Genomic DNA, 21,051 nt, shown 5'->3' with positions numbered 1-21,051 from the left:
ATATTCGTAATTAATTGGCACAGTCAATTTTAGTCATTACCGCCTTGTAATAGGGTCCAAATTGATGTCTTTTACGGGCAAAACTTGCGTTCAAAGGTATACAACATTCGGACAACCGAGGGCATTCACCTATCTTACAGTCAATTTATACGTTCTTATGTCCTCGTCCATAAAGTCTTAAATACACTAAGACTTAGTACACCCAATGGTTTTTATTACGGTTATATAAGGTTCATTTTCTGTTAGTTTTCTAGTATATCTCGAGTACCGTACAGACTTTCAGATTAAAATTCAAATTCGATGTTCGGATTTGGCCGGGGTCGTTGACGTGTGACGTATGTGGGTGTGTGTAGTGATAACACTACTACAGAGTTGAATAAGATTGTTTAAATGCGATTTTGTAGCCCTAGAATAAAAAAAAATCTAATTAAATCAGAATCAGGCAATATCCCGCACACAGTATGACAGGCAGAGGGAAACTAGTGTCAAGACACTCTGTTCTCCGCTTTCCGCCGAATTCTGCAGTCATGGCGTGCTGAGTGGCAGACTATGCCTCTACGCCACCCTTTTGCCTCGACACCAGAGCGAAGAATTGAAAATATAAATTTTAATAAATATTCAATCCTTAGAATAAGTGCATTATATTTTTCTCTCGATTATATAAATCTCTCTTTTTTCCCTTTTTCACCTAATTAAAATTATTCCGTTCTAAGTAGCAGAATTCGCAACAATACGAGTAAATCTTACATGTCAAATTTTCCAAGGGAAATAAGATTCAAATCTATAGCCGTCGTATACAAATTCCGCTTATGAACACCTTTTTTAAAATTTAATATATCTAACTGACATATTTAGTTCAAAAGTATTTTCTGAAATTAATGAATATGATTAAACACATATATAAATATGATTAAACACATATAAATTCCAATGGCAATCAACAAGTCATACAAAATTCAGACCCCACCCACCCTGTGACGTCACACGACGTGATACAATCCGGTGTCACTGACCCGTGACGTCACGAACAGCTGACCGAGTGCATTGGACTCCCGTGTTTGATGTACATTGCATTGCACTGCATTGTATTGCATTGATCCATTCATATGGTTTAATATTATATTTTTTTGTATTAATTTATTTAAAAAAGAAAACAAATTAAAAATATATAATAAACACGCGTATTTTAATTAAATAATATTTTATTAATAGTTTTTATTGGTAGGATACCCATAACTTGCAAGCTTATTAAGAATAACAGATTCTATTTTCAAATTTTTGTGTTATCTCACCGGAAACATAATATTAATTATGTTATAAATATACCTAATTGGTATTTAAAAGTTATTTTCCTTCACGCTTTATCCCGCAAAACAGATTAGGAATCTTAGTGATAAGACACACTACTTTCCACTCAATCATCACTTTCCACTCAATTTTGAAGTCATTGTTGAGTGGCGAAACTCAACACCGCGACCAGAGCGAAATTATAATTCCTATCTTTGAATCTGTTACCATCACATGTATAAACAATTTCAAATTCCGTCCTTCGTGCGTCACGTCAATGGTTCTAATATGATTATACTTCAACTGGCTATGTAGATTATAAACAGGATAACACCTCTTTAAGCCGGATAGAGAGGATGTTAGGTCCATACTGGCGAAGTAGTACAGCATTTGACAGTAAGTGTGACGGTGGCGGGTTCAATCCACAAACGCACCATTATACTCTATCCTCTCCACTCGTGGGAATAACTATAATAAAATCACGTTTTTAAAAACATACAAAAATTTTAACGGGATTCTCTCCTCTCTTCCTCTTGGACGATTTCTAAAAGTATTTTTCATTTCTTATCTAAAATATATGTATCTATATATAATTTTCAGTTTTCCTCTCCATCAACATGCAATGTCTTGAAATCCTGCAGTTTTTACGGAACGGAGAGTCTTACCACTATATCATCTCTGCCCGCTTACAGCGGGATATGCGCGTATTAAACGAAATTGCTCGATAATTTCCACTATAGTTATGCAACACTATTGTCTCTTATAACAGTTACGCTTTTTAATTGCTATTGTTTTGGAATAAGGGCATACTTCCTACTAAAGTGTGTCACAGGGCTACTGATGGATTTTAAAGTAAGCTGTTTACTTTGAACGGAGAGATTAGTGATATATTACTATATCTTTAAATGGAAAGTTAACTTTTAGTTTAGTTAACTGTGCTTAATAGGAAATAGCTAAGAGTTGTATGACACGTGATAAATCCTAAGTGGGTAGTTCATGTGGGCTATGTTCTTTATTATGTATTTTAAAAAGTGAAAATATGAAATAATTAATTAATTAGTTAATTAATTCCGCCGAATGGGAATCGAACCCACAGCCGCCGCGTTTACAGGCGAAATAAGATTCAAATATGCAAATATAATAAACAATAATGTAGTAATCGAGAAATAAAATATTTAACATAAAAAATATTTTCAAACTAGTAGTTCCTGAGATTATCACGTTCAACCAAACAAATTCTTCAGCTAATATTATAAGATATTAGTTTTATATTAAAGATATAAACCTCCAGTTAAGTTAAAATTGAACCCATGACTATCACGGCTATATCGTACGTTACTTTTGTTTAAATTCTTGATCGTACAATTTAAAATATTTTATAAAATACCACACAATTTTAGTCATATGTCAAAATTTGTTTCAATTAATTATTATTTAAGTGTTTATCCAATTATTATTAATTAGTCGATTGACTTCATGCGTGGATTTACGATTAAATGATTAAAAATATATTAATTTATACAACTATTTAATGACCAATATGGAGGATTTTAAAGGTTGTTAGGTACTTATATATTTTTTTTTAAATATAGAGTAGAGTTACAGAGATATTACTAAAAGGAATAAAATATGAAGTCTCCGTTTTAGAAGATATAATCTTCACGCACCTGCCGTAGAAACTGTCGAATGCACATGTGATGGTTGGTGTAGGTTCGATTCGTACTCGGGGAATGAATTGTTTTTATTTCCTCGCTGTGGTAACAAGGCAACACGAGAAGCGTTTCGAGGATTGAAGAATTGGTTCCCTCTGCCTTCTTTGTTATATGCTGAAAAAAGCAACGTTTGCAACGCAAAGCAACTTAATTATTTTTTCCTTCAGATAATCTTTCTCTAAGAGTCGGAATTGAACCCACAACCGTCATGCTTACCTACTCAGATTCTGGCTCACTACGTATATTCATGATATAATTGTGAGTGATCAGTCACTACACATTCTCCGTTTATAGTCTACATATAAACACATGCTATTACGCAACAGTATATAATTAAATGAGTCGATCTAGTATCTCGTACAACCAAAGATGGGCACTAAGGGATTACAATACCATCTGTCACTTTGCTTTATTGAAAATGCAATCTTATAACGTTGGTACAGGGTTCAAATTTGTTAATTTTATATATAACATACACGCACAAGCGAAGTCAATGCCCGCGCTCCGACCTTGCCTCGGTGTCGATGAACTCAGCCAAAAATGGCGTTTAGTATGAAATTTTATACCAATACAAAATAATCTTGCTATATTTTCTTTATACACATTTTCAGTAGGTTTTTTGACTATTTACATATTTTTTATTTTACTTTTTTTAAATTTAATAAATAAACATTTTTGTGAATTTTTGTAACTGAACGATTAAAGTTATAAATTGTGAATCTATACATTTTTCTACGAAAAGCAAATTATTCTTAATAAATTATTATTTCTTTATATATAGGTACTTAAAATATAAAAAAATATTGAAATATTTGCGGCGTTGAGTTGAGTAAGCTGAAGTCAACACGAAATTACTGAACAGAATTCGGCGAAAAGTGTGGAAGGGAATTTTTCTTAACGGGAACGAAGTTTTTAACACTAGGTTTCACGGTTCTTCTGCCTACCCTGCTGTGTGCAGGATGTAGCGTAAAGTAAAAAAAAACATTAAAATTCTTCCGTTATTGAGTGATTGGCAGATTTGGCATGTAGATTTTTTAACGAGTGTAGGGGAGGACTAATTGGGAAATTCTTGATATTCCAACGGGAACGGCGAACAAAACGGGATTTACCATTTTACGTGTTAAAGTCCACGCTAACAAAGTTGCTACTAGTAGGATATAAAAACCTAATGTAGGTGCTTCTCGTTTCTTTTAATAGACTGCGGACAGACAGATAAGAGGTCGACGCTAAAAATACGATAACATTGTTTATATACGTTTATGTATATTTTTATATAAAATATAAGTTTAAATATATGACATATTGACTAAATGGCACAGTGCTGACTGACTGACTTTCAACGAGTACGGTTGTGGATTCGATGCCCAGAAATGGGCGAAAAGTGTGTATTTCGCGGAAGTTCACAAATTGTGACAATAGTTCTTAGATAATTATAAAATAACAATATCTAATATCCAAATAAGCTATAACCGGTAATCGAACCAGCTACCATTTCGTGTAAAGTAAATATTTCCATATCATATATCCTTATATTTAAATTTAAATGTGTAATTCAAAACAAGTCGATTTTGTAACTAATTACAATTATTGCTGTAATCGAAAACAATGCATTTTAATATTAATACTGTTTTAGTTTCATTTAAGCCTGAATAAAGGTGTATTGAGTAATAGTTGCTTTGCTTTTTCGTATAAACGGTGGTATGGTGGTTGTGACATGACCGAAAGGTGGTGGGTTCGAATCCGAAAAAAAATAAATGAAGTTGAAGATGAATTGTGAAATGTTATATGTATGTACATATTAAACTAACCTCTATAGAAAATATTTTTAAAACAAAAATATATTGCTTCTAAGTCAAGAGAAAAGAAGTTCTGCTTAATTGTTAGCTAGCTTGAACCAAAACTATTTAAGCTCTTTTAGCTTAGTGACTAAAGGATTTTTTTTAATATTATTTTTTTTTAAATAAATTTGACACATATTTTTGGTCTGTAACGAAATTTCTCTCTTTGTGCTGTAAAGGAGACTGAAATTTTACGTAAACAATTGAGATATGATCTAGAAAATTACTAATTTTTATTTAGTTTTCTGTATTTGTTATACTTATAATATTTTTTTCCATTGTTACAGCGCAAATCGAGATAATACCATGCAAGGTGTGCGGGGACAAGTCGTCGGGCGTGCACTACGGGGTGATCACGTGCGAGGGATGCAAGGGGTTCTTCAGACGTTCCCAGAGTACAGGTCGGCTTCTTTATTCAATTATCTCTATTTTATTATTTTTTACGAAAAAGATCCTTGTTTTGATTTTTTTATTAACTGTGCAACCGCACAGTGCACAGTGCACAGTGCTATTAGACATTGCTGACAGGTATTTAAAATATAAAATGTATATTGAGCTAGATTCGAACCCACAACCAATAAGTGTAAGATTCATCCAAACTGCCATACAAAAGCACTAATTTTCACCTTTTCTTATTATTTTAACGTTCATCAGTAGCTTTACTTAGTGACCTAGTGACTTCTTAGTGACTCAAATAAAAAAACAAATTTTAACAATAATTATTAACACAGCAAATATTTCAGTGGTGAACTACCAGTGCCCTCGGAACAAGGCGTGCGTGGTGGACAGGGTCAACCGGAATAGATGCCAGTACTGTCGCCTACAGAAGTGTCTTAAGTTGGGGATGAGCCGTGATGGTGAGTTATTTATGGAAATTACTATCTTTATCTTTTACCCGAGGTTTTTACTTGTGGCTAATTCGAAGTTTCCGAAGTAAATTGTACAGTGGGTTCCATTGAAACAATGTCTAATGTATGTTTGTGACGATGATGTAAACGCGATATTTGTGGGTTCGATACCCACTCAGGGGAATTTAATATTTATTGTTTTCATTCAATGCCTTAAGAATTCGGCGAAACCGAAGTGTCTTAATGCGAACGGAGTGTCTTGACATAAGATACAACTTGAAGCTGAAAAAAAATCTTTAGAAGTTTAATAGTAAAAATATACATAAATTATTAAAAAAACACATATATCCTATTTTTGACATTCAGAGATGCTAATAACATGATTTTTTGCTAGCTAAACTTGATAAAGTTCGTTCGTTTCCCGCTATGTTAAAATTTTTAATAGTCAATTCATTTCTATGAAAATTATTTATTTTAAGCAGAGTCGAATAAAAGTACTTGCTCTGAAGCATTATGAAACATTGCGATTATAAAGTTAATTTACTTAATCTAAATACAACCACGTGGGTACAAGGAAGTGGGGGGTCACTGACCGCTTATCAGCACCGATAAGAGTTACGATTGTGATAACGTGTTGCGATGTGGAAATAAATGTTGATTAGAAAATAGTTAATTTGTTGAGCTTTTTTATTATTATTATGCTTGAGATGTGAATAATGTAAAAGTGATCCAAAGAAAAGTGTTAGCTTAAGAACATATTCTTTAAAAAAATTGCCATATACGAAAATAAGTACGACAAATCTTTTTTTTTCTATGATATTATTGCTATGATATTTACGTTACTTTAATAATAATATTTATTTATACTTTTTAAATACATTATTTAATGTAAATGAAAAAAATATTTTCTTTATTCCAATAAGTATAACAATAGCACAATAATACAGACAATAAAAGGTTTATTACCTACCATTATCGGTGTCTGCCCCTATACAGTAATGTTTAGTCTGGTCTGGTGTAAATTAAAATGTTTCTGATTACATATTACTTTTATATTAAAAAAATGAAAAATACATATATCTATATATATAAAATCGAAAGGTCACTCACTCATCACGAAATCTCAGAAACTACATGTGCTAGGAATCTGAAATTTTGCATAGGAGTTACTTATAGGACGTAGGTGCTCGCTAAGACGGGAATTTGCAATATTCGACTCCTAAGGGGATGAAATAGGGGTTGAAAGTTTGTATGGATTTTTTTTTAAATCGCCACCGATTTTTATAAGATTTGAAATTTAAACTCTTAAAATTATATCACTGAACACGTGTTTCATGGTTTATTAGAATTCACCCCCTAAAAGTGCAAATAAGCGGGAGAAGCTGCGAGCGTCCGCTAGTTATTATATATTATTCAAAGCGGAAAAAAAACTAAAATAAATTTAAATGATGAGATTTATTTAAGTATAAGTTTCCTTAAAGTTCATTGACTTCTAATGCAATCAAATTAAAAAAAGCAAATAAACAATTTTACTCGTAACAGGGTAGGTAGAAGGTATACCTGTAGTGTTAAAACACTTCGTGCCACATCAGCGTTCAATTTTCGAGATATTGCAAGTTGAATGATAAAATGAAAAATATCATTCCCCGAGTGGGATTCGAGCCCACAACCCTCGCTTTTACAAGCAGACGCTATTCCAAACGACCTCGAAGTCACTTAGACTATATGACATTAATAAATAGCCATGACACGTCACTGCCTTGTAAATCTTTTGATCGATGAGTATGACATGATGGTATATAAGTCATTGTTAAAGCTAGACCAATCTATAATCGCTGACACAACTAGTGATGCGAATTACGTAACACGTTGACATAATGATGTACTGCTGCATATTAGTGTATGTATCGATACATGTATCTAGGCTTTGTCTTTTTTTTTTAAAAAGAAAAAGGTTTAATTATACATTGAGGCCTATATAGAAAATATCTCTAATAAAATTCTAAAACAAACTCAACTATACGTGCGTAAAATTTTTCCATTACAGAGTGACTGACAGACAAACTTCTACAAATTCCTACAGGAATATCTCCAAATTCCTACAGGATTTATATTTTATTTTTATTAAAATTGCGGACCACTGAAAATTATTTATAAAACGCTTAGAAATAAATTATTTAGAAAAAACACTAAACTACTAAACAAAGTAACATACAAACATATAAGTCCATATTACATGAATCGGTCACATAGCGCACACTCGCCCGAGCGTGCAGTGACGTGCTTTACGCAATACGATGTCACTTGTAGTGCAGTACTTAAGTATAAACATTAAAATATCGATAAATTAGTCTTTAAATAGTTTGCAGCTATATTGTAAAATATATATTTTAAAAACAAAAACTAAAAATTAGGCTTTTCTAAACTAAGTACTGTATGTAGAATGTGCTGGGATAAATTATATGGAACGAATTTAGGATAAATTCGAATTCTTTATTAGTAACCTTTGTAGAGTTTCATTACTCAGTTCCTCACCATCAGGCCAGCTTAATGATGGCAGGAAGAACTAATAGAATTAATTAACAGTTGAATTTTCTTGTACTATCTAACAGTTTTAAATTAAATACGTAACATAATGATCAACATATAAAATTATATAAAACATATATATAACGTATCTCGTTAATTAATATCACAGACAGACTGACTTTTTGTATATATAATATAAGAATTATACAACAACGTACGGCTATGACGCATTGCGTAATGTACATGTAGTGAGGTGGCTAAATATATAATTACATATTAAATATTTAAACTTTACATTTCTGTATAGAAGGAAAGAAATATTTGTCATTAAATATTCGATTGACATTTTTATTGTTATTGGATTTTTCGGGTTATTCTGATAGTTTTGCTTAATATTACTAAATAACTAGATACTAATAAAAATAATAATATATGTTCCCATTTCTTTGCGATACGGAAGTTATTTATTTATTATTCTATCTATATATGTCTATTTTTTTAAAACTCACTCATCTCCCATTAAAGAAATCGGTTCTTTACTTTCTCTTTCGGCTCTTTACTCTTCCAAATGAAATAATTTAGACTTAATTTTTAACTCAAGCTATAACCATAATTAAGAACTTTTTTAGTTTTGCTCATAATCTTCAAGCTAAATTTTAACTTGCGTCATTGCCTACCCTGCTATACGAAGACTAAAAAAAACGTTTATTTATTTATCGATGCCAACCGTTTCCCATCGCTAGTGCATTGTGCAATACAAAGCGCAACACGCTCGTATGTTTTTGTGTATACGTAACATCTTAGAATAGATTATGATTGCAAAATTACACCGGCTTTGGAAAAACGGGGTTATTGTAGACTTGTTATATATGTAGTGAAAACTGTTTGACAGCTTTTTTTAAAGATATTTTCATAAAAGACCGTGCTAGCACAGCGTGGTTGTAAGGGAGAAGTGTGGGTTCGATATCTACGCGAGGGAATTGATTATTTTTAGTTTGCTTCCCATAGTAATAACGCGCGGTGTTAAGTTTCGTCAGACAACATTCAATGACTTGGAAATTGGGCGTAAAAAGGAAACCTAGTAGAACTTTATAAAGAAAAATAATTACAGTGTAAAAAATACAGTACAGACAAACTTAGGGATGTACCATTTATTTCTATTAATCAAAAGCCTATATAAAAAAATATCAAAAATCCTCATAACAACATAGCCTACCACATATTTCATTATATTACACACAAGGCGAACGCCCTCATAACAAACGTATACTGAAAATAATTTGTAGACGAATCATAAATAATCTGTATAAAGAAATCTTTTGTGCGGCCACGGGCCTCGTCTAGCCATTTCTTTGCTCCTTTGTCCGAAATGTAAATGGATCGCTAAACTGTAGGCCACTGTTCTAGAAACCTCTAAAACAACATCTATTATAGTCTGTTAACAAAAAATTGCTATATGGGCGGAGGGTTTGACGGTAAACGTGACGGTTGCGGGTTCTATTCCCATTCGGAAGGACTATTAATATATTTTCATTTCTCTGATTTGGTCATGTAAAGTCAAACATATGGTGGAAAGGAAACGGAATGTATAAAGGTTCCCTCTGTATTTCCTGCTTTATGCGGGTTTTCGCGTGAAGTGATGATGCTAGCGTGGTTCAGTTGTTCATAGAGTATGACTTGAGATTTTATTGCAGCATCGGGTTTTGATTTATTAATTGAGAATTTAGACAGATTATTAGTATTTAAGGTATAATAAATTACTAAACCTAAAGATAGAACACGATGTCAAAATATAAAAAAAATACAACCCAACTAAATTAAATACCAGAAACATAAAACTATAGCACTAGACATAGCACAACTTTTTTATTCGTCCGCATTATCAAACGGGACCTCTCTACGTAGTATAACGTCACACATGCGCGTCAGAGGTCGTTGTGCCAGTAGGCAGTATGCCAATGAACGCGCGCACACTTCGCTACTCTGTGTACGTATTACTTACTTTAGTGTTGTACAAGTAACGTTACACGACGCCGCCAAAGATAAAATGGCATAATTTGAACGTTAAATTTTGAAAATTATCGTCAATTTTTCAATGATTTTTATAATATATGTTTAACTTCTATTTTTTTTAAATTGTAACGTATTTCATACACCAGACAGAGAGGCCCTTTTCTAATCATTTTAAAGATATCTTATATTCGGTAGCGATGTTTAATGCTGCATCTGGTTAAACTTGATATATTTAAATATTAGTATTTGTCTAGGACTCAATTTTCATAATTAATTGCTACATTTCCCTTACCATTTATTATTATATATCTAAATAAGATATACGGTGTTTATTTATATATTTAAATCCTGCAATGCAAAAATCACGTTTCGATTAAGTCCATCTGTATAAGACAACTAACCGTTAGTTAATTAAATCCATAAGTTCTTGCTACGTTATGTCACACAAGTATGGCGCTTATGCGGCAGATAGCGGAACCTAATCTCAATGATTGATGCCTCTTTATGTTGCTAGAAAAAATATATATGTAATTGAAAAGATCATTATTATGTAAACTATTACAGTATAGAGCCAGGTATTATTTACATAATTTGCTGAAAAAAGCTGAGATAAAGATTTTTTGTTTTACATTAATATGTTTAGGTAGTCCATCTGCCCATTCATGATTCTTAGCTCTTGCTTCTTTACTTACTTACTAGTAAAAAGAGAGACATTGTCTTAAAAGGTTGTGAATGATAATAGCGTTAATTATGATGATGCCCATTAATTTCAACCCAAAGATATCTTCAATTAATTAGTAACCCAAATCGTTGTTTTTCTACGTTCTTTTAAAAATATTACTAACGGACAATTTATTTTACTTCAGCGGTAAAATTCGGACGTATGTCAAAGAAGCAGAGGGAGAAAGTGGAAGATGAGGTCAGATACTTTCAAGAGAAGATGCGTTCCCAAGCGGATGCTGCACCCGACTCAGTGTACGACACTCAGCAACAGACGCCGAGCTCAAGCGATCAGTATCATGGACATTATAGGTTGGTATTTATGAATTTATTATATATCTTTCTTATAGCTCATTAGCTAGAAAATGAAGTAATTTTCTTTAGTTTTTAGGGTAAATTATGAATTTTTCATCCTTTGTATTTTGCCTACTTAAAGATGTGGCTCTTTTCATTTATTTTTCTATAGGATTTTCATTTTATTTATTGTATTTAAGTCAAAGACGTCTCGTTCAATCGGAAAAGTTCATCTTTTCAATTGACTTGCTGAAGTTATAGATTTTTAAATTTCGACATGACTTTTAGAAGTTCCCATTCCCCATATAGCAGGGTAGGGCAGAGTATCCCATTTTCCGGCTAATTTTGAAGATATTGCGTATTGATTGGTGGACTCAACGTTACGCATTATCTTGTTATCCGACTGAAAAACTAAAAAAAAAACCAGAAAATTAATTAACACATAATAAATGTAGAGACCTAAAAATAAATAATAATTTCCACATACCCTACAATTAAATACCACAAGACTAGACAAGACAAGTGCACAAGATTAAAAAACTAAAACGCTACATTAATAGCATAATGAGAGTTAGTCTTAGCAATTAAATAGAGTCGCTCCCATGATTTTTCTTCAATCCGTTACATGTAACGTTTACCGTTATCGACCTTTTCCGTAATATATGTATTACCGACAGCAACTAACGGGTGCTAGCGACAACTTGAATGAGTAACGGCGGTGCCATCTAGTATCGAATAGCGGTTGTGCGGTTACTTATGAATGTTGCAGGGAATTTTATTCGTTCGTAGCTACTTTTCATTATAGAAATGTGATGGTAGAGTCTGTAAAATTTACAGATTTTTATATTCGTATTGTGTTTGTGGGAGGCAATTACATATTGGATATTGAAATTGGATAACATGATGACCAATGTTAAATCTTTTTTTCTTGGGAAAATAGAAAACTACTCCCATTAAGGACATTCTATTAGCTTTTGATCAATTTATAAGTTTTAAAATTAATTTATTTAATATAATCGTAACATGTTAATTGTCTTTTACAGTTTCCCGAACTACGGTTCCCCAATATCGTCATACGGCTACAACAACCCGCCGCTCAATTCAAACATGAACATGCAGCCCCAGCCGCCGCAGTACGACGTCTCGGCGGACTACGTCGACTCCACCACCGCGTACGAACCGAAGCAGAGCGGTGGGTTCCTTGATACTGACTTTATAGGACACGGTGAGTGTTGTGTTATCACCCAACCCCCAAAATACACCCAACACCCAATGACATCTATTCACTGTGCGACCCAAAGTGAATGAGGTAAGTAAGTCTTTATTTGGATGTGCTGAAAAAACAAAGAAAGAAACAGGAATTGGTTGAAATTTTGGAAAAATAATCTAGAGATTTCGTGATGAAGTGAGTATATAGAATAAGCTTATTACAATATTAGGTAGGTATAATTAGAATAATATTATAAATATCTAAAAAACACTGAAACATTCCATATTATAAATATATATATATATATATATGTATAGATTGTAAGAATTATCAATAAAAAGCCATAAGACAACAATAATTGTCAATAGACGAACAACAAAAGGGCATCAGAGCGACTACCTCGACAGCCACAGCGACAACATCAACAACAACTATGCGACAGTCCATCAACGACATGAATCGTCGAATAGAATTCGACAGATATGAAAGGATTCAGTCCCCAGCAACAATATCCAGCGGCGTGATCAGCATAAAACAGGAAATAAAGCCAGAAACATCAATGGGAGTGGACAATCTGGTCGCTAGCTACGTGGACTCTACAACATTCCTCCATAGTCCGTCAAATATGAACAGTCCAATGGATATGCAAAATACAGTCCTAGCTGGCCAGAGCTCAGTTTCCTTGACTAGTGAAGAACTGAGTCCGGATGATCTAACGTCCAGTAGTGGGAGAATAATGGACCCGTTAAACATGAATATGTCAGGCATGGGCATGGTGAACCCAAATGCTGTGTCAAACCGACGGCATCAGGGCACAAGCAGTTCAAATGACGATTTGCCGTGTAAGTTTATACTTCTGGTTTGATATTTGCGGTGCTAAGTAAAATTTTGGCTCATTATTTTTAAATTATAGAGTTTAAAAGTTCCTATTTATTTTTAAAGTATTCACATTTCTTCAAAATTATCGAGTTGGATTATTTAAAAGAATTGTACTATTAATAATATAGAAGATGAGATATAAGGGATATACAAACCAATAGTTTATGGGGGTTTTATATGTCCAATATTTAAAAAAATATAAAAAATACAGCTTCATGGTTTTTTTTGCATATATTGGGGTAGGCGTTAGGAACTTAATATTAAGACATTCCATTCACCATGCACCACCTAATTTTCGAGACATTGCGTATTGATTGACGTAACGAAATGACGCGCTTCGTTCTAATTTATTTAATATTTATTGTTTAAAATTTTTACTCTTTTTTTTATTTATAAGACAACACATATATTATTATTATATTATTACAAATTTAAATGAGTTAAAAAATTTACTTAGCAGCGCTCATATCAAGCTTAAAAAAATCTAGTACTATTTTATGTTTTAGAAGTAGATTTGTTGTCAATTTATTTTGTTTATTATTTAGAAAGTAGAACTATTTAGTTTATTTTTAATTTTATATCCATTTCATTTGTACTGTGCTATGAGAAAAATACAATTATAAAAAAGATCCCTTTATTTTCAAGAAGATTTATCTTCACACACTTGATATGGCTTGTTTGTTTTTAAAGTAATGCTGCTGTTTGTAACATATACGTAATATAATTTTGAATTGTCCTGAAAAAAATAAGGTTCCTATAATAAAATAATAAATTATTAAAATAATAAATTCCTGTAATAAATTATAAAATCTAATTTCATTAATTAAACTAAATAAACTTACATCACATTTATTGTTAGAACAGTGCTTTTTGGACTCTACTAAAATTAATGGAAAAGGAATGATAGGTAGAGCCAAACAACAAGGGAGACAACATGCTGAAAAGAATAATTCTTTTACATATATAAAAATATATAAGATTTAAATCATTTTATGAAAAAAAAATTGATTTTAAATACATAATTTACACTTACGCCAACAAGCCATAATACATGTACTTAGCAAAAGTATCGACACAGGATCTATTGCCATTTTAATTTAATTTTTTCTTCATATTATTTGTAATTTATTTATTGTATTTTGACATTTATAATGATGACGTTTATATTTTTTTTTAAATTTTGTTTGTGTTTGGTCGTGTGTTAAGCAGCCAAGTGTTGTAGAAGAGCTTGCGATGTTTATTTATATTTTTAAAATATTTTTTTTATGTTATGTAATTTAGTTTATAAGTTTAAATTTCATTATTTTTCTATAGAAATTAATACTACATGAATTTATCTTACAATCAGAATGTATTCAGAAATGTTTTTTCTTAATATTTTAATGACATATAAAATAATACGAAACGAAACGAAATACGACGAATAAAAATCTTAAATATAACTTCATGTAGTTATTATTAGTTATAAGTAGTATCTGTATATATCTTTTTTAATTTGCTACTTTGTAAAAGTCACCCAAGAGTCAGTCATTTATAAATATTCGTTTGTCAGTTGTTTTTTGTAATTATTATCCAAAACTGAGTATTAGAATTATTTTTTTATGTCAAATTAATATCCAGTTAAAGTATAGCAATGTACTCAGTATGTTATTAATTTAATATTGAAATTTAATATATTTGCTATAAAACAATATATATAAATTGTAATTTTTTTAATAAAATATAATCTAATAATTACCTAACAAAATGCTATAAAGTATTAAATTAAAATATAATTGTTTACAGCGGAAGGTGATATAAGCAAGGTATTGGTGAAGAGTTTGGCCGAAGCTCACGCAAACACAAACCCTAAGCTAGAGTACATACATGAGATGTTCAGGAAACCACCAGATGTGCCCAAGTGAGTAGACAATCCTATTATAATTTCCCGTATCTCGCATAAAGCAGAGAGATGCTAGTATTGAGACACTCCGTTCCTCATTTTTTGGTTCAATTTTTGGGCCATGGCTTATTGACTGGCAAGAAGTAAAGACCACATGTTGTTTTCAATTCACACCCCCGAATGAGAATTGAACCTTCAACCGTTGCTTTTACAGTAGACGCTGTTGCGCCGCAACGGCCTCAATAATTTAAGTTCTTTTTTTCTTTTCCTTCATTTCTACAAATTGTATTTTCTCCATCTACAGACTACTATTCTACAATTCAATGACATACGAGGAGATGTGGTTGGACTGCGCGGACAAGCTGACATCGATGATACAAAACATCATAGAGTTCGCTAAACTCATCCCTGGCTTCATGAAGCTGAGCCAGGACGACCAGATATTACTATTGAAATCGGGTAAGTATTGTACCATATGTTGAATATGATATACTACATATAATTATATCTTTTTTCTCTTAGTTTTACGTTGTATACGAAAGAATTCAGCATGTATGGTAGGCAGAGGGAACCTAGTGTTCACTTCGTTCCCGACCTTCCACTCCATTTTTAGAATTTACTTGTTAGGTGGCAGAATTCAAGGTCGCGCTTTGTCTTGTTACCAGATCCTAGGAATGTAAATATTTAATTTCCCTGGTGGGAATTGAACCTCTGCGCCAGGACGTCCTCTTCTTTATTATATACTTTATTAAATAGAAATATAACCACTGACTTACGAACAGAAATTAACGCAATTTTTTATAACTCCTAACATTAAATACGAACTGGTAACCAATTCCAAAACATTTTTTTAATAATATTCCCTTTCCAGGATCATTTGAACTGGCCATCGTGCGCCTCTCAAGACTGATCGATGTAAATCGCGAGCAAGTGCTGTACGGTGACGTCGTTGTACCGATAAGAGAGTGTGTCCACGCACGGTAAGATAATTATTACTTATAGTTTATTGAAGAAAAAAATTTTTAGACTTGCTTATAATATTTCTCTTATTAAGATTTCCACCTATTAATATTTTTCTTTTGCCTTTTCTTAACTATTACTCCTACTGTGGACGTCAAATGTTAATATTTTAAAGTTTAATGATGTCTTCACATTTAATTTAAGTAAACTTTCCATTAAAAATTACATATTTAGTATTTTTTTAGCTTTAAGTAGTAGGGTAGGCAGATGGAATCTAGTGTGAAGACACTCCGTTCTCCATTTTCCGCCGAATTCTGGAGACACGTGTTGAGTGGCGGAACTCAATCGCGAATATATATACATATTTAATAAAATATATTAAATACTAATAAAGTTATATTTTTTCAGTGATCCACGTGACATGAACTTGGTGTCAGGCATATTCGACGCGGCCAAGACGATCGCGCGGCTGAAGCTCACCGAGACCGAGCTGGCTTTGTATCAGAGCCTCGTTCTCTTGTGGCCTGGTAAGTCGTTTTCTTTGTAAATTTGGCGGTTTTAAGTGCAGTTTAGGGTAATTATTTAAATTTTAATAATATTTTCCTACTTTTTTCCAGAACGACACGGCGTACGCGGCAATCCAGAAATACAGTGCCTGTTCAACATGTCGATGGCGGCGATGCGTCACGAGATCGAAACTAACCATGCGCCACTAAAAGGCGACGTGACCGTACTGGATACACTGCTCGCTAAGATACCCACCTTCAGGTTAGTTTTCAGCTTTTGTATATCCTGAATAGCAGGGTGGGTGTAGACCCAGTGTAAAGACACTCACTCAATTTTTTATATTTATAAATAATATATTTCTACAAGTGAGAATCGAATTTAGAATCATGCACTTTAGATCAAGAACTTTTGTATATAAAAACGAACTTAATTTGATTTCGCAGTTCGTACCCACAATTATGATATATACTTCAAAATACGTTTTAACCTTATAATTATTTATTTATTTTTATATTATTTTTTTCTATTACAGAGAACTGTCACTGTTGCATCTGGAGGCGCTCTGCCGCTTCAAGGCGGCACACCCACACCACGTTTTCCCCGCTTTGTATAAAGAACTATTTTCTTTAGACAGCGTTCTAGACTACACACACGGATAGACAAATATATATATTATTATTTATATATATATTTCCATTGATTTGCGACAAGATCTCATTTTTGCCTATCAGAGCTGGATGTTGGCAGCAGTGAGGACATATTAAAGACTTGACAGCTAACTTTCATTATATATTGAAAAAAAAAAACCGCACCTGAAGACGTATATTCGTTATTTGTTAACCTATTTATAATTGTATGTATGTACTTTGAGACTGTTATAAGAATATTTATGTATTAGTGCATACGTACAATATTAATATTTAAATGTTTATTTAATAATTCGAATCTAAGCACGGATAGCCGTCTTCAGCTAATACTTGCTGGAATGCAAACGAGCGGGTATATGGTACCGAAAGTCAAATGTGGCACGTCATAATGACAGTTGACAGTGACAGCTGGCAGCTGACACAAGCACAGGTCGAACGCCATTATGTCTATACGTATGACATTTAATAATTATAAAGTGTATCTAACAATGATGAGAAATAATGATTATTATATATGATTATTATATAAAAAATATAATAATAGAAATAGAGTTTTTATTAAGAAATAAATAAAGAAGTTATTGTTGTAGCGAGACCACACAACACTTTGTTTTAAGCGAAACATTTAAGTAAAATAGGTCTTTTTTATAATTATTTTAACAGTTTTTTTAAAGAATTGTAACTTGTTATTTATTTCAAATGATTAATATTGATGTTTTTTTTCTTCGATGTAGAATGTCGATTTTGTTGTAATATAGGATACATGATACTGCCTATTTTTTTTGTAATTTTTCGTTAGCTTTTTTAATGAAACAAATTAGACGAACGTCAAATATAAATAACTTAATATAAATAATAATAAGTTGCATCGTAACGTAATTTGTTGAACAAAATCGCGAAGAAACATTTACATTTAATGGTAACCATCAAGTCTTATTATTACCATTTTTTTTATTGTTTTTTTTTGCCTTTTTGAACTCTTTATTTACATTTTTTTCTTTTTTATTTGTATATTAAAAAAAAAAAATTTTTTGTATAAAAATGTAATAATGAGATTTGATTTTAATATTAATAAAAATTCGATACGTTTTGAACTGTTTACATTAGCAGGCAATTTACTTTCAGTAGTTAAAATTTGATCTCATTTTTTTGCACTACGCTTTGGTGCCATTTTGGATTTTTTTTTTTGCTTTTTTTGCATAATAACGACGCATAATATGAGGGAGACAAAGTTTTTGTATACGTAATATATATATCTTATATATTTATTTTGTTTTTTTTTTATAATTTTACATTTTACTGATGTACGTATTTTTTTTCAAATTTAAATTGCCTGCTACGTTACTTAGAGTTATTAATAAACATCAATTTTTCTAACAATATGCTAAGTTTCGTCAGATAGCCTTTATTATAGACTGGATTATATTAATGTTATAACGTATAAATCTTAACTCGTATTTTGTAAATAGCTAATAATCGTATGTATTTTATATTAAATATCATAAGGTTCGATGGGTTATTTTTAATTTTACATTCTATTAAAAAATATAAATAAAAAGAAAACAATTTTTCCACACTGGGTTGATAGACGACGATCTTGATAAGTCATGTGAAAAATGTTGTTTTTATACTTTCTATATATTATATATTTTTTGTTAAATAAAGCAATCTGTTATTGTCTAATTTTTATTTGTTTTATTTTTTGTTTTTCGTTCCATAGATAATATATATATTAGTATAGTATCTATATTTATATACTATATTTACATTTATTTATTGTTTTTTTATTATCACAGAGATATTCACACACACTTTCCGTTTAAAATAATAATAAAATAGTGTTAATCATGCATAAATAGTGAGAGTATATAGAATAATAAAAATATACGGGTGGTTCATGTTTTGTTTGCATAAATTACAAGCTGTTATATGAAGTAATAATTTTCTTCCTGTTCACTTATTATTTTGCGGACAACAGATGTGATCCTTATTTGTAATCAAGTATCTAGTATACAAAAAACTAATTTTATTTTGAATTTAGAAGCACACTAGTTGAGTTGGCGTTTGTCGCTGACGTATTAGAAATGTCAAATTTTGTTCACGAACTGTCAAAACTGTCGTAACTGTCAAAAAAATGTAAAATTTTTCGTGTATATCAAAAAATTTTTGCATATCAGGGAATGAAATTAAAATTTATAAAGACATTTCTCTTTGTACAAAGCACGACGAAGTTTTAGAGCACTAAGACTGAAAAATCGGTAAAAAACCGCTTTTGCCTAAACGTAAAGATGTAACCGTCTAATTTTATGTCTGTTCCAAACTTGCAACTGGATTTTTTGGGATTTTTCTTTATGTTACATATGGATTTTTTACCTTTTCGTTTTTTTTTTAATCAAAAAAAAATATTAGTTATAAACGTAGATTTTTTGTATCTTTACTGTCTTGTTTCTTAAATTTTCTTTTAAAAACATCGATAGACTGACAAATTTACAAACCACAATTAACAATTGTAATCCCAATCACAGTTCACGTTCAAGTTTGCAAGCAGGCGATACCTCGAATTTATTTTAAAAATTTCAATAATCTATCAAAAAATGCCTCTAGAAAATGAACAATTACTAAAAAAATCGTGTCCATTCTATACTTCTTAAATTGTAGACTTGTGATTGGTGCGGAAATGGGTAAGGGATATCGGACTGTCTCTTTCTAACGTATGAAGGGATCTTCGTGATAGTTTCTAGATTTAGTGCTCCTGCGCAGGGCGGATTCTGTGACGTCACTTGCGTTTCACCTTGAACTAAGTAAGATATGAATTTATTACGACAGACGACATAGGATCTGCCCGGTGCTTACGATTTAGGGTAACGTTTTTGATTGCTGGGTAGTTTAGTAGGTATTTCTAAAACTTTTGTACTATGTTTTGCAAAATTTTCACTAAAACAATATTATAGATTTGGACACATAAAGGATAGCGTAATATTTTGGAAAAAAGGCAAGGTTGATGCAGGTTTATGGGTTCGCGTGGTTTTCTATACATTGTTTCAAATGTTTGTTTCATCGATAATTATTTAAAAGAGCTTCTATTATATACAAAAAGAGCCCACGAGGGTGTCTCAATTATAAATAGAAAAATTTTGTACCTCTTGTTTTCTATAAGATAATTATTTTATATTATGGAAAAAATATTCATTTGTTAAATATTGAGTATTTTTACACATAACTGAACATATTAAAGAGAAACAAAATATAAAAAAATCATATATCTATGTAAAAAAAATTAAACAGATTATATTGAATGAAATATTTTGTACGCGCACGCTGGCCGGAAATGACAGTTGGTTTTTAATTCTTTTTTGAAAATAATATTTAGTGAAAGTTTGTGTTGAAAAAAAGTTTTTTATTATAACGTTTAGGCTGTATGTCGGTCAACGTGTGCCTACTTTAGCTTTGTTGATTTATAATACAAACATTGTACCTTAGAAGACGGAGATGGAGTCGAGAACCAATAGAAATAAATGTTATTGTTTTTATTATTATTCTCGAATCACTTGCAAGGCTATGTGTTTTATTTATCTCCATGTTTATTTTCTTTTGTCCTTACGTTACTTTTTTTAGAAAACATAATATAATAAAAGAATCCCGGCGGGTTTTGACCCCGAACCTTGAAAATCGCCCAAATGTTCTGACCACTAAACCATACCTTCTTATAAGGCTTATGGTATTAA

The 21,051-nt window shown here is 31.5% G+C and overlaps 1 protein-coding gene across 34 annotated transcripts in view; it reads left to right on the top strand.

Moving 5' to 3' along the window:
• Hr3 (nuclear hormone receptor 3 ROR-beta) overlaps nucleotides 1-20,880 on the top strand; it is a 111,872-nt gene extending 90,992 nt beyond the window's left edge. For 20 of the 34 annotated variants that reach the window (XM_085188950.1, XM_085188919.1, XM_085188945.1 and 17 more), the window contains 11 exons: nucleotides 5,125-5,238; nucleotides 5,569-5,694; nucleotides 11,094-11,259; nucleotides 12,285-12,466; nucleotides 12,820-13,293; nucleotides 15,116-15,230; nucleotides 15,517-15,671; nucleotides 16,084-16,192; nucleotides 16,581-16,699; nucleotides 16,790-16,940; nucleotides 17,212-20,880. In XM_085188950.1, coding sequence (XP_085045076.1) covers nucleotides 5,125-5,238; nucleotides 5,569-5,694; nucleotides 11,094-11,259; nucleotides 12,285-12,466; nucleotides 12,820-13,293; nucleotides 15,116-15,230; nucleotides 15,517-15,671; nucleotides 16,084-16,192; nucleotides 16,581-16,699; nucleotides 16,790-16,940; nucleotides 17,212-17,338 — 1,838 coding nt within the window. In that variant the 3' untranslated portion in view covers nucleotides 17,339-20,880. The remainder of the gene's footprint in view (nucleotides 1-5,124; nucleotides 5,239-5,568; nucleotides 5,695-11,093; nucleotides 11,260-12,284; nucleotides 12,467-12,819; nucleotides 13,294-15,115; nucleotides 15,231-15,516; nucleotides 15,672-16,083; nucleotides 16,193-16,580; nucleotides 16,700-16,789; nucleotides 16,941-17,211) is intronic. The other 14 variants (XM_085188920.1, XM_085188946.1, XM_085188944.1 and 11 more) reach the window with 5 other exon arrangements.
• Nucleotides 20,881-21,051: the final 171 nt, after the last annotated feature.

Source organism: Heliconius melpomene, chromosome 7 (assembly GCF_056956725.1).
Source record: "Heliconius melpomene rosina isolate 202511_hmr_F chromosome 7, ASM5695672v1, whole genome shotgun sequence".
Lineage (NCBI taxonomy): Eukaryota > Metazoa > Arthropoda > Insecta > Lepidoptera > Nymphalidae > Heliconius > Heliconius melpomene.
This window is presented reverse-complemented; position numbering and strand designations above follow the sequence as displayed.